At 40.3% G+C, this 15,011-nt stretch overlaps 1 protein-coding gene across 6 annotated transcripts in view; it reads right to left on the bottom strand.

Moving 5' to 3' along the window:
* Positions 1 to 15,011, bottom strand: part of RASAL2 (RAS protein activator like 2) — a 212,721-nt gene that overhangs the window by 6,860 nt on the left and 190,850 nt on the right. For 3 of the 6 annotated variants that reach the window (XM_081121673.1, XM_081121672.1, XM_081121671.1), the window contains exons 10-16: positions 13,681 to 13,825; positions 12,805 to 13,041; positions 10,861 to 11,062; positions 8,606 to 8,805; positions 6,985 to 7,846; positions 2,471 to 2,605; positions 595 to 797 (exon numbers count right to left, since the gene is read on the bottom strand). In XM_081121673.1, the coding sequence (XP_080977799.1) occupies positions 595 to 797; positions 2,471 to 2,605; positions 6,985 to 7,846; positions 8,606 to 8,805; positions 10,861 to 11,062; positions 12,805 to 13,041; positions 13,681 to 13,825 (1,984 nt within the window). The remainder of the gene's footprint in view (positions 1 to 594; positions 798 to 2,470; positions 2,606 to 6,984; positions 7,847 to 8,605; positions 8,806 to 10,860; positions 11,063 to 12,804; positions 13,042 to 13,680; positions 13,826 to 15,011) is intronic. The other 3 variants (XM_081121674.1, XM_081121676.1, XM_081121675.1) reach the window with 1 other exon arrangement.

Here is a 15,011-nt window from a genome sequence, read left to right as displayed (position 1 = left end):
ACTTAACCTGTTGCCTATTTCTTTACTTGTAAAATGAGAATAATAATAATGCCTACCTCAGAAACTGGCATTAAACAAATTATTATTAACAGATTAAACAAGTTATTATTTGTAAAGGACTCAGAAATGAGCCTGGCCCATAGTAAGTGCTATGTGAGTGTTGGGTAAAACTGATGCTCCCTTAGTCTCCCTTGACATCCTCGGCACTCACTCTCGGTTCTCTGGCCCTAATGATGTCCAATAAAATCCTTTCTCTGTTTTTGGACTCTTTTGTGAAAAACTAAGCTAGTCTTGGACACTGAATACTTAGGTTTTTAAAACCCAGTTCTCCTCTAAGATTCAAATGCATCATTAAGTTTTTTTTCTGATTGTTATGATGAAAGAAAACAGACCACCTCCATCGTCAAAGGAAGTACACGAAGGTCTCCCGTTTAGAAAATTTTAAGAGCTATGGTCAGTCATCACCTTTGTGCTAAGTGCCACGAGCATATGCAGAGCGGCAAGTGGTGCTGCCGCCGTTCCTACAGGGGTGTCTGCCCCTTCCCACCTCTCTGGGTGCCCGGCTACCCGCACCCGGCGCCAGGTGACCCTGACCTGCTGATGATGCTCTTCATCTGGCTGTCCTTCTCCTCCTGCTGCCTGCGCAGCCGCTCCTCGCTGTCCTCCAGCCGGGCCTTGTACTCCAGCAGCAGCTTCTGCATCTGCTGCTCCTGCACCAGCAGCCGGCGTTCATACTCCTCCAGCCGCCGGCTGGACACTCGCAGGCGCTCCTTCAGCTTAGTGATTTCCTGTTCATACTGGAGGAGAGGAAAAGAGTTTCACGCACAGGTTGCAGAAATTAGTGATTTGCTTCTTACAAAAGAAACCCGGGGCAAGGTAGCTGGATGCCGTCTGAACTGCCATCCCATGTGCTGCTGAAGTTCTTGTAAATTATCAACAGGCTCAAATGGCAATGGAGCTCTGCCCTCCTCCTAAAATCACATGTGTAATGTTAACTTGGCACTCTAAATCTATATATTTATTTGTCTCTCTGCATATTAAACTACCAGCTGCTGCAAGCTGCATACAATCTGTGATGGCATCAAATGGGAGCAGGAAAATAAAATGATCGAGCACTTAGAAGCCTGACAAATCACTTGAAAGGAACCAAAAGTCAGTTGTTGACAAGAGAAAAGGTTCTGTATCATTGCCTGTACTGTGGGATCTTGGGCATGACTTGGCTCATCAGATTGCCATCCTTCCCTCTACTGGAATCAGCCCTGCAGAAAACAAGCAACATTTCTATAATGTCAAACTCTACTAAATCAATAAACAGAATTTTATGGCAGAGTAGACTATTGCTCCTTTTTCTCCAAATATAAAAGCATAAAATATTGAGATCACAAGCATTAAGCCAAAGGCCTACATGCTCTCTAGGGCTGATCACTACTGCCCCTTGGCCCATTTTCACGATGTGGTTCACCTGCCCACTTTGTTTCTTCTTTCTGGAACACGGAGGTCTTTTTCTTGCTAAAGCTTTATATAAATAGAGCTTTATATAATTCAATTGGTTATATGGCCCTTCCTTGTGCTGAAGTTGCTGTGGGTGGGGTCTGAGTACACTGGAATGTCAGACTTCTAGGCGAGGTGAGAAGCATAGGCTTTCTTATAGATGGCCTACATAGACTCATCAGGAATTGGTGATAAATCTGTAAGGCACTTTGTAGAATGCAATCTATTTTCACATAATGTCCCATTTAATTGATAATCAGATATTTACTTCTGCTTATTCAACAACATGGTCCTAAACGATGCTGAAGGTCAACGGTGACAATTTTTAGGACACTCTGAAGAAGCATCTGCATCAGTGAGTGTGTTTGGGTCATGCTGATAGGTAAGCAGAAGCGAGCTGTCTGGTTGTTAGTCAAATAAGATTAGGCCATATATGATGTCAAGATTCCTGTTTGATATTTTTTTTCCATGTCAACTTTTGTTTAAAAAACAAAACAAAACTGAACCAATAGACAGTTAATGCCTTTTTAAAAAATCATCCATAAAGCCAGAAATTCTTTACCCAGAAAAGACAAAAAGAAAAAACAAACAAATACAAAATCATTACCAAGATAGAGAAAGAAAGTCTAGTCCAAGGGAAGTTCTGGCCTTGGATGAAGACTACCAACCAGTTTATAGAAACACTAAATAAGTGCCTACGATGACTAGAAACGAATAGTATTCTCCAAATTAAGGCAACCTACATTAAAAAAAAAGATAAAAAAATAGAGCTAATGCCCTCTACCCCAGCTTGATGGATGTTTTCTGCGTATTTCCACATAAGGACACTACCAGTTATTATCCACAGGCATGCATACGATGGTTAACATAGAGCTGGTGCTGGAGCTGGGGAGGGGCACATCAGGTCCCTGGCTAGACAACTCGTCTGCGGCCTGTTACTGGTGGGGCAACACATCAGTAGAGACGGACTCAGCCCTACCTTCTCAGCGTGCTTGGCTTCATCTTGATTCTGCTCAGCCTCCTCCACATCCTCTTCATACTGCCCATTGTTCAGGACCCAAGCTGCCGTCCTCTCTACTGGGGACATTGTGGCAGAGTCCACAGGTGACTGAACCTGCATCAGAAATACTTATTAGCACCTCCCAAGGCTGCTCATCCACTAGTTATGTTTCACAAAGACAGCTATTTTTGGAAGACATAACTGTGATCCCTGTTTTCTACTGTTCAGTAGTAGTTTGAGATAAAGTAGCTACTAAAATAACAACTTTACTGTTTGGAACTTATTACATCAGGCAGCTAATTCGATAGTTTTTGTGCTTTATACAGTTAACAAGATATTGCTTGAATGAACTTTCTTTTCCTGTGATTTGTTATAGCAACTATTTGAGTGCCTCTAAATATACTGCAAATTAACGAGAAATTAGCCCCTAAAAACATTAAAAACAACAATTCGCTCGGGTAATCTCAGCTTTAACTGTTAAATGAGAAGATGTAAAAAAAAGCGCAGTTTCATTCCACTGGTGATGGTGGTAGTTACCCTATCTTCAGGATTAGCAATGTCCGGTGAATTACGAGAGATTGTACAATGGGAACTGGGCATTCAGGTCTAGTTCTATTTCATTGGTTGAATCTGATTTTCAGCCGCTTCCTAATATATCCTAGCACCTTGCCTGACATATGGTAGGTGGTAAATAACTGTCGAAAAAAATAAATCTGACCAATATTAACTATGCCTTGTACTCATGATAAAACCTTTACACAATTATAAAGAGATGAAAAAATATTGAACAAATCAAAATTAGTTATTGTGTTAGATTAGAAGAAAATAGAGGTGATTTTTGTTTCAAAATTATATGGAAAAACCTACATACTGTTTCTTACATTTTTTTCTATTGGTCTTAAGTATGGTCTTATTTCCTAATTAGATTGTCAATCTTTGAGGCATGGCACCATATCATATAGTTGTTTTTTTGGGGGGGAACGGTAGTGGTTATATAATTGTACAAAAGGTGCTTCATGAAATATTTGTTGATATCCTGGACAGAATTCATTACTATAAGTTATTACTAAGGGGAAGGTACACTGCTTTTCCTCTAACCCTCCTAGTGATAAACTACACTTTACTGCCACAGAGTGATAAAGTGTAGCAAAGGCTCCTCAAGAATTGTTTCATCTCTTTTATAAGCTGGGTAGACAGCAGAACTTATTACCTCCCATTTAGAGTCAAAGACATTGAGAAGAAAGGTTGGTGAGCAGTTCAGATCCCACTTTGCTTTGCTGTAGCCTAGGGAAGAGCTTTTACAGCCCCCGCCTTTCAACAGCGGATCATTAAAGAAAATAAAGGATGAAAAAAGAGAGAAAGTAAAGGAGTAGAAATCCCTATTAGGAACATATCTTGCTTGAGATAAAGCTGTATAGGGTTTCCCTGGGAACAATCATAATGCTTTAGGGCAAAAGTGTCTGAGACAGCAGTTCCGCTGACCCCGTAATTAGTCATAGCCTGGCTATGCTGAGGACAACTGAGAACAGGCCAGCCCCCTGGTTCCTGGCTAGTATTTACTGGATATAAATGAGACTTGTTGGTTTCAGCTTCTGCACAGTCTGAAACAGTCAGGTTCTCATCAACAAATAACACTTCTGCTATCAACACCAAAGAAGGGCGGACTGAATTACTAAGCAATGTCTGAGAGTTGCCACAAGAGGTTGCTTAGGGAGGGTCAACAAACCCAACTGTGCCAACTACAGCATCATTCCGACAGGCTGGTCAAGTACCAATTTTAAGAGCCTCTTCAAATTTGAATTTCTGAGTTTAGGTAACAAGCTACATCTCAACTACTCACACAATGTAGATAAAGTCTATTATGGGTACAGAGTACATGGTGCACAAAAAACAAAATGAAGAGGAAAATGAGAAAAAATAAATCCGAACAGAGTCTGAAAAGGGACATAAATGAAAGTTCCCTGAAAAAAATTCCTTCTGTAGATTGTTTCACTGGAATTTTATTTCCTTCCCACTCAGGAGATGGAGGAGACCGAAGCTAGTTACAGTGCCAACAATGGCCACTCCTTTGTGCTCAGATACAAACGGAATTTGCATGGGACAAAGCCACTGATAATTGCAGCCGCCCACAGAACAATCTCCACAAAGAAATCCTCTGGTTTTGGGTAGAGAAGAATTCTCCAACACAATTTGCAATTAAAATATGTAAAGGAATTTGCCTGAAAAATGCGCTGATTATATAGAACTTCAGCGGCTTCATGGGAGTAAGATGAGAAAAGCTGGCAAGAAACAGAAGGGATTTTAAAAAATAACGTAAGTTCAAAAGAATGAATCATCTGCATAGAAAAAGCCAGTGTAGAAAGACCAGAAACTTGAGCAATCGAAATATAATGATTTATGGTTTAACTGATATGAGGACCAGTTAACTGATAAGAGTACCGGCAAAGGCATAAGCAAAGGTGACTGAAGCTGTGCTGGGACATCTCACTGTGCCCCGCCCCGCTTCATGCCAATACAATAGAGACATTCTCCAGCTCATTAATGGCTGTGACAATTTTAAACTGGTTGTTTGGAGACTGGATAAATTTCCTACCTCCCATCTATCACCCATAGAAACATGTACTGAGTGCTTATGTAATAGTGTTATATTTTCCGATAGCACAAATACTATAAACGACGACTGAACAACCAGTGAGCCACGGGCTCTGGGAACTGATGACTGCATGATACAGGAGGAATGGGTAGGCATTCCTCTCTTTTGTCCAGGGCTGGGCCGAAGTCACTGGTCACTGTCAACCTCAAAAGTAGAGGGCCCTTCCCTGTCCTGCCCCTCTCCGCCAATCTGATATCCTTCTCTAGTCCCTATCTCACCCTCAGGGCGCTCAAAGTGCACTAAGCCCCCTAGTAGGTAGGTGTCTGCCTCTACACAGTCAGTATCCCACCTCTAAAATTACTCATCTTTCTTCTCTTGACTCAATAAACACTTACGTTCTCTTAAAGGAGTTCTCAACTAGAAGCTAGCATAAAAGCAATGTGTGGAAACTAATTCACAATAAGGTGTGAATGACTGGTAGCCTCCTAACTGGCAAGTTAAATGCATATATATGAGATATATACAGACATATAAGCAGTTAATAAGCATTTTCATTTAAAGAAAAGGAAAGCTATATATTATTATATAATTTTTATTTTCTTTAAGTGGAAATGCTTATTAAATCAAATGAATTGGTAAAATTTGGGGAATGCAACAAAATAAAAATGAAAAATTTAAGACTGAAGAAAATCTTTATTTCTCAGGAAAGAATGACTAACTAGGGGGCTTTGCCCAGGAAGTCAGCTACCAGAAGCAGCTGAAGTTGGACATGTTTCTCATCCCTTCCTTTTTTTCTGTATCCAAGGATTCTGTACATGTTCTAATTTTTTAAACAATAATGAAAAAATAGTTATTAAAGTAGGTGCAAGGGCTCTGATCACAGTAGAGTGGAGGCAGAAGCAGCAAATTATTAAATGCCTATCTATAAAAATGCAAATATATTAAAGAGATACATTGGGGTTTTATTGTGTTCTCCTCTGATAAGTTATTTTGCTGACAAAGGCCTTTTTTACATCACGAAGCTCCCTAGTACTTATAAAGTATGATTAGGTTTCAAAAAAATTCTATAAATACAAAACTTTTCAGGAGAAAAATCTTTTACAGATGAAAGAAAGAAATTTTCTCTCTCTCTTTCACTCTCTCTCTCACATACACATTCCTAAGGTTATTAGTTTGTTTCAAAGAACAAAATATATATTGGTGCCTCGTGGGAAACCTTTTCATCAAGAAGAAAAGATTTTGTCAGTCATATATTAAACTGGACGTGATACTAGCTGGGCTTGTTGATGGAAAGAGAAAATATAAGGCAGTTGTGAATGTCTAGAATACCTGCCAACCACTTGGGTGTCTGTCTTTCCCCCCCTCCTTCACTTTGCCTTTAGGTGCTCAGGTGCTTATTTTTCTAGCCATTTCCAGGAAAAGGCACATGGGGTTGATATTTCCATAGGGAATTGGGGAATGGAGCGGGGAGTAGTTATATTAAACTCTCGGCTCAGAATGCAAAACTTTATTCTGGAAGTTTAAGAAAAAATATTTAAGGAGGATTAATATCCAGATTCCCAAAATACTTTTAGTTGATTTGGCCTATAGCTTTCATAGGCTAAGTGTCTAATTACTCATTCAACACGACAGATCTGTTCTCAGTGCTGAGTGAAGGGAAGGAAAGGCTCCTGCATGGCTGGTACAGAGTGTCCTCAGGGTGGTGAGTCAAGCTGCATTCTGCTGCCTCACATCACCAGGAGTCTCCCAAACCTCTTATTTCCTCTTCCTATTTAATGGTGGCAGAAATATTTTTAAGTGGAGACCTTGCTAGCCACTGGGTTTCCCAATGATTTCTACACAAAGGCCCGAGGAAACAGCTGGACGAGGTAGAAGCCAGGCCGCCCAGCACTCGCCCTACCTGCTGCGTCTGCTGTCTCTGGATGGCTCTCACTTTGGGAACAGGGCTCTCTCTGGAGGAAGAGGACTGCTGCCGGGACCGGCTTCCGTTCTGCACAGGCTCGGCCACCAGGGCTGCCGAGGCCACCGATATGCTCCCCGTGCTCCGCAAGGAAGCACTGTGTGGCAGGGACGGCAGGGCTTTGGCTCGGGCACCCAACCCGGCCTGGTCCATTTTTCGGATCTGGGCCTGCCCAGTACTATTCTGCCGGGGCAGGGCAAGAGGTATGTGTCTGTCTGGCACAGGGTGTCGCCTGGAGAAGTCCTCGCTCTGAGTGCTACGTTTGCTGAAGTCCTCCATGCTACTATTGCTGGGTCCGCTGACTTTGAAGTCTTCGCTGTTACTTTGGCTTCTGGAACTGGCAGTGCTTAGGTTCTCCAAACTGGAATCCACGGAGGCCTTTGGCATTGCTGGGATTGGGTTACTGAGGTGATAGACGGGGTTCTGGAATGACAAGGGCTGGAGGCTGCCCGGCTGGTTCAGGGCGGGGTGCAGGGGCCTCCTCACTTGGGGTGCGCTCTGGGGTGTGCTCTGGGTGTCCCGCAGCTGCTTGATGCTGGCCACCTGGGTTATGGAGAGCTGGCTTCCGGTCAGGCGCAGAGGCACGTCGAGCATGACGGACGCGTGCTCCACCTGCGCAGCGTGCGTGTCCTGGAGGTCCATGAGGGACACGCTCCGGCCGTTAGGAAGGCTACCTTCCTTCTCATCCTTCTCAGAGTAAGTCATGCTCTGGGAGGAGGCCTGCTGAACCAGCAACAATGTTTTCCCCCTGAAATAGCTGTCTGTGTTGTCCTGTCCTGGAGACTTTAGTTTATGCAAATCACTGGAAAAGGAAAGGACCCTTAATTACTCTTGAGACAAATCCAACATAGTTAAGATTCCTCAATGCAGGCACCTAAACTCTTCTGAAGGCTCACAGGCCCAGAGTGGATACTAACATTTAACCTCAGATTTCATCACTACCATTCTTAGAATAAAACCCAGCATTTTTAGTTTTTCTCCAAAGGTGGAGAATACTACTGTGTGTGCCACTCCATCACTGTCTTTGACTTGTACTAGAATTCCAACCATTTTCTAGGTAGGTTTAAAACCCTTCCAAGGTATTCTAATTCATACTTAATTTGTTCAAGGAGAGGCTCTCAGTGCAGAGCCCAAGGGTCCATGCCAAAGACACAAATCTCGCCAACAAAGAAAACAAAGTCTAAGCATCAATATTGTGTCTACTGACCAGCTGACACAGCCAGCTACAAAGTGGTCTTAACTGAGGTTTTCCAGATTTTTGAGTGCTACAATATATGAAAATGTCAATTTCATAGAGCACCTAGTCTTCCATTAAACAGGACATAATTGTTTTTTAAAAATACATTTGCTAAATATAACTACAATATCACTCTGGAAAATAAGTACCCTAGATCTTATGTATTATTATGACAAACAATTGGATTTATCTCAGGTCAGATGATTCTTTCCAATTGTTCAAGACTTTAAAGTTTGTAAATTCAACAGATAAGTTAAATAGATTTTTGCCAAATCTCTAAACATTATATCTCTGGGACAGTACTTCAAATTCTCTCTTTCATACCTGTCAGTGGGGTCTTCAAATATTTTCTGCAGCCCAGAGGAGAGGCTTCCACTGACATTGGGACTGGAGTTATGCTCAGTGAAGCGTCTCAGTTGCTGTTGTATTGGTGTGGGATTAGTCAGAGACTTGGTGATATCAGCAAGAACACGAGGGAGAGGTCCCAGTTTTGCCACGGTCGCCTGTAGGAAGGAATTTTCACCCTAATTGGATAATAAGCATTGCGACATCCACCACAGATTGTTTTTGGGACCATGATGCCCATTGATGTAGGGGTGTAGGTTGGAGGGAAGGGTAGGTGTTTGCATGTGGGAGTGGCAGGTTCATAATGCATTGTTATGGAGCAGCGGAACCATGGCGTCGAGATGGATGGAGAAGGCGAAACAAGGTGCAGCAGACATCGAGGAAAGAAAGGAAATAGAAATTAGGATTATGCAAATAAAAATTAAAAGACATGCTCAAAACAACCAAAATATTGCCATTCCAACTAAAACAGGCATGCAAAGCAAACAAAATCTTTGGAAGGCTAGTAAATCAAGGTGGGGGTGGGTAGGGGAAGCGCCAAACACCTTCTAACCAAAAAGGACTTCAAGACCAGAAGGCTAGTGTGACAAAACTTCCAAAGAAAAGGGATTATGTAAGGAAAGAAATGCATGCCAACATACAGGAAGGTGTTGCATGCAGGGGTCTAAAACACTCCAGGACACACTATCCCATTTAATCTTGGGAACCCTGACCTATTACTGCCAACTAGGTTGGCATAAGCATGATCATTTTTTTAAAAAACAGAAAAATGAGGTAAACTCTCTCTACGAAGTATAATGTACTCCTGGTTCCCAGGACCAAACAGAGATTAAAAAGGAGAACGTGTGTTTACACAGCAAAGCCTGTTAAAAAGACCTTGACCCTGAATAAATCAGGCTGATTTCACAAAGTAACTATATCTGCATCTCACTGATACAGTTATTCAACAAAGAATAACTTTTAGTACTTGCTTTATCCATCTCGGTCATTTTTTATTTTGGGGAGTTCTTATTCTCATGGGGTCTTATGGGACCGCTCAACTGTTGGGCAGTTTTACATGGCTGCCTACGGGTCTTCTTCGCTTTTTCAACAACCAAAAGGCTCTTCAGCCCTGCTTAAACGCCACCTGGGGAACGTCTTTATGTGCTTTGCCTGCTCATACTCAAGGGGTTTACCCTCGGCACAGTTGCAACTTAAAGTCCAGCTGGCATCTCTACAGGTGTAGGAGGGGTGCTCAAGAATACGGACGCTTATTATTTTACAATGCCTTCAGCAGCAGTGGACACCCTGCCATTTACATTTACCCCACTCAGGAAAGTGGTCTTTATTAATAGGTTTTACTCTCCCCCCCAATATTATTAGTACAATATTTTTAAGAATAATAGGAAAATGGAGGAAAACAAATTCTCATCACAGAAAAATAACTGTCTTCTGAAGTTATTCTAACATACCACCACACGTATTTATAAAGTACCTGTAGCAAACAAAAGAATCAGTAAATCATTATTGTGATAAATCTAGCCTAAGTCTGGTGAGACTATTTTCCACTACAAAACCTATTCCTCTCTGCAAAGTTCCATAAGGAAGAAAATGATTGGTAAACATCTAGTGATTAATATGAAGTTCTAATTAAAATTTAATAAAATTCTTAGCTTAGAAAATAAGTGATTAAAAATTATAACTGTTTTCTGTATTAATTTACATCTACAGAGAAAGGATCCCATGTAACTCTGTGGTACTAGTAGTTATATTAAACCCTCTGACTTGTGTAACAACCACCAAAACACGTGAAGGGTAAAGCTAATTAAACATGATAGTCACAGTACATTTTGAAGCTCACGCTTTGAAGCTAGAAACTGCTACCCGAGGCTTCACCTCATCCTACTGCACGCGAACAAGGCCACATACACCAACATTTGATACGACTTTCTCGGCAAGTTCTTACATATGCTCTACATACTGCATTTACTTATTTATTTACTTATAGAAATCTATACTCCGCTAATGCAGGTAATTATTTGAAAAAATATGTAAGTAATTTCGTGACTTTCTGGAATTTCCTGGTTTGTAGGGTACATATTTCACTCAGAAATGACACCCATTTACTCTGAGGACAAAGGTTGCTTTCGACTGCCAGAAAGGTGAGTGCTGCTACCCTGCAGATGCTCTGCAGAATCCAGGCCCCTTCAGGTTCCCTATCTCCCATCTCCCATTACTATTTCAGCCTACTTTACCTTATCAAGTTGGGAAACTACTTCCCACAGTAAGGAATGCAAAACTGAAAGCTCCCGGCCCAGGTCAATGTAACCATCAAAGCCTGGGGTGTTTGAGATGGTGTCTGGATTAGAGATCTCCAAAAGAAAGCGCTTCATTCCACCCCACTCATGTTCTAAAAAATCATTCATGAATGCCATGTATTCTTCTTTGTTACCAAATCTAAAGCAGAGGGAGAGAAAATGAGAAAGAACATATTCAGGAAAAGAGAGGTGATCATTTTGAATTGACTGTCACATAGAGCCATAAAATTTTTTTTATTTTGGGGAGGTGTCTAATATGTTCATTATCTGTGAGTGATTAAATGCTAATACATGATTTCTTAATATTAATAATATTAATACTCAAAAACTTTCAATAGCTTTCTGTTCTCTATTGTGTAAAGCTAAAACTCACTTTTCTTGTATTTAAAGCTCTCTGTAACATAACCTTCATTAACCTACCAAATGTTCATCAGTATAAACCTTCAATATTACTTGCTTCTTCCCAGTTTCCCAAATATATTACACTCTCTTCTCCAGGCCTTTGCTCGTGTTATTTACTTCTGCTAGAGAAGCACTTCCTCTCTTCTTTGCCTAATTAGATTCTAGTGATCTTCAGGGCCTAGCTTAAGCCCATAAAACTTGTTCCAAAATAAACCAGAAATAGTTTTTACCAAAATTAGCTCAAATATGGGTAAATACATATGTTTCTGCATTGGGTTACATATAGGGTATACAAAGTTAAAAGCAGTGCACTTCTAAAAAGCCACTATTTAAACCAGAAAACAACCCGTCTCGCTGAAGTTCTAATTTTTCCCTTCAGTACGCTGATAATAGAATCTTGTCTTTAAGCTTCACCATTGAGTCTGTTGTGATGAATTCTGCCTGTGTGAAGTCCCGCTCAGTGATTTCTTAAAATTATTTTCTACAAATTATAAAAATTACACAAACTGAGAAAAATTTGAAAGCAATGATAAATGGAAAGAAAAAAGTGTGGGTGTACCCATTCCACCACCCGAATTTATCTGCTGTTTACATTTGCGCGCATTTCCACCAACTGCTTTCCAATGTCCTTTGAAAAAGTTTTAAATTTACCCAAAATTGAAAGGATATGCTTCATCTACATTAACCAAGTGTTAACATTTTGCCAAGTTTGCTTTCGCTCTCTCTATATACACATACATATACTTTTTTTTTTTCCTGAACCATTTTAAACTAAATTGCAGACAACCTCTAAATACGTTAGCATCCATTTCTCCAGAATAAGGAATGCCTCTTACATAAACCAATGTCATTATAACACTAAAACTTTTAAAATTTAATTTCACCAACTGTCCCCAAATGGACTTTATTTATAGACTTTTTTCTAATTCGGGTCCAAATAAGTTTAAGCAGTGCATCTAAGTCTCTTTCAATCTAAAACAGTCCCTCCATCTTTTCCAGTTTTCACGACATCAACTTGTTTGAAGGGGCCAGGCCAACTGTCTTAGACAATGTAACTATAGAATTCGTCTGATTATTCTTCCTAACTTGTTTATACTAAAGTTTTTGTGTTTTTATGCTGCTGGGATAATAGCATATGCACCATTTAATGTGCTGTCTTTTTTTTTGTTTGTTAAAGTTTTTAATAGCCATTTTCATTTAATATAATTATATCTTAATTTTTCATATTATTGGCTATTCTTTGCAAACACTGTTTATAGTGGTTGCAAATGTTCTTCTGAATGCATGTACCCTAGGTTACTTAACCATTCCTCTATAAAATGAATATTTAAGTTGTTTCTAATTTTTTTGCTATTTATAATAACACAATGAAAATCTTATAACATAAGTGATGAGTATCCCCATCCCCCCCAAATTTTAGATTTCATGTATTTTTTTAAACAATGTTTTTAAAAAAGTGGTTATGGTAGTGACACCTACTTGGCAAAGTTAGCCAGGTTCTGAATGACCTTGGCAATCAGAGTCAGAGTCCGAGACGTGCGGTCATCAGGATACTCCTGCATGAGGTTGAACAGGCTGGGAGACATGATGGCCGGGCACAGGAAACGCAGAAACAACGAGGCACTGATGAGCCGCTCACTGATGTCCTGCTTGCCGCGGTTCAGGCACTGCTGCTTCCAGGATGCAAACACTTCTTTCAACTCACGAGGGAAAACACTGGGGAAGGAAAGAAGATCAAAACCTCTAAATAACCCAAGAACGCACAATCGATCTCACTCTGGCCCAGCACACCTCCACTCCAGAGCCAGGCGATGAGGGCCTAGTGGGAAGAGCTCTGTTTGGTTCGAGACTGAGAGGTGGCAGAAAATTCACAGAAGCCCAGATGGAGACTAGAAACCCAAAGCTGTAAAACTCAGGAATTAGTATAAATTTAGTTTTCCAAAGTGGGAAAACGGCATAAGGCTCCTGACTACACCATCTGGTTTAATAAAGATCACCATAATCTCTCTAAAGATTGTTCATCAAAAATCTTCCAAAATCTCACCAACTACTAGAGTTGGAGCAATGACTAAAAACAATTAACACATGTTTAACAACAGTAAATATTTTAGAAACCCATTAGAGAATGTGGTGCTAATATTCCACATAAACATTGTATGTATGTATGTAGGTAGTTCAGAAATTCTTCTGCTTACAATGGAGAGTTAGATTTTAGGCAGGACTGTATTAGGGAAACTTTCAGTTTCCCCCCCCAAGCCCTTCCTTTGGCTGGGAAGTAATAGTTAACACTGTGATGCCTTTTATACAGAAAATGGAAGTTCCATACGCGCTGATGAAGCACGGACACCAGCTCACCAGTAAGAGTTGATGATCTTGCAGAAAGCCAGCTCGCAGCACATTTTCAGGTTGCTCTGATGGTCTATCAATTCACTAGATGAACATTTGCTGGGATCCACCTCACAGTTCTCATCTGACTCATACAGAGCTTTGATGAACTCCCCTGTTTGAAGAGAGATGGCAGGGAGTAGAACTATAAATAGTGTCTTCCTCAATAGAACAAAAGGACTTAGGATTTCTGTCCTAAAATGCATAATGAGAAATCTTTCCGAGACCTCGATACAAAACAGTGCTCATGATGATTACTGCTCTGGAACCCGAGTTACCACTTCCCAAATATCATGCTTATTTTCTTTATCCTGGAAGTGAAAAACAGCAATCACTAACATCATCAGGATGGTATTTATAAAAGTAACAATGATTCTACTTTAAACAATGAAATAACTTTAAACCTTTTACCTGAAACCATAAATAAAGGAACATGAACTAATTATTTGTTATAAGACCCCTCTACCAGGGTGAATAATGTTATTATCTTAGAAGAAAAAATAACCCACACTTGATTGACTAGCCCACCTAAGGTCTTAAGTGCTAATACTGGTATCACACATAGATTTGAGTAAGGGTGTCTAGATCTACCTCTCGTAATGGGGATAGTCATTCAACATAATCTGTACCTGTTTTTCCAAATACATTTAGCTTAGAAGCCCTGTTCATACATCCTACCCTCTATAGGAATATGCCCAATGTTCTCTGAAAGAACAAATCCTTACCTTACCTGTTTATCTGCCACCATACCTGCATATATTCTCCTGATCCATGTTTCACACTGTTTTTTGCTTATTTGTTCACATGTCTGTCTCATCTCTAAGATGAACACCTTCAGAGGTCAGGGAACAGGTTCTATTCATGTTCAGATCCCCAGCCTATCAAATAGCTCCCAAAGCGTTGCAGGTGCTCAATACATATTTATGAGAGCTGGAAGTATGTGTTCTTGGTTTTTTATAGGCCTTTAAGAAAGAGATTTTTCAAAGACCCTTTCAAATCTGCTTATATTACTTGAGTTTCAGGCAAGTTATAATAGATTTTATGAAAGTAAATAATGATTTCTAGAAAATTAAGTAGCAGCAGTAATATAAAGAGCATTTTCCTAGCAAAATGGTTAGTAATGAGGTAAATGAAAGCTTTTAAAAATACCTATGAGAAGAAGATGGGAAGTGGTTATGTGGAAGAAAAATGCCTGGAGAACAGAGAAGTAAAGGCTTTGGAGCCAGACAGATCTGAGGTCAAATCCTAGGCCGATCACTTAGTCTGTGGGGCCTTGAAAAGTCACTTAACTAGTCTAAGCT

The sequence above is a fragment of the Miniopterus schreibersii genome (assembly GCF_964146895.1).
Source record: "Miniopterus schreibersii genome assembly, chromosome: 19".
Taxonomy (NCBI): Eukaryota; Metazoa; Chordata; class Mammalia; order Chiroptera; family Miniopteridae; genus Miniopterus; species Miniopterus schreibersii.
This window is presented reverse-complemented; position numbering and strand designations above follow the sequence as displayed.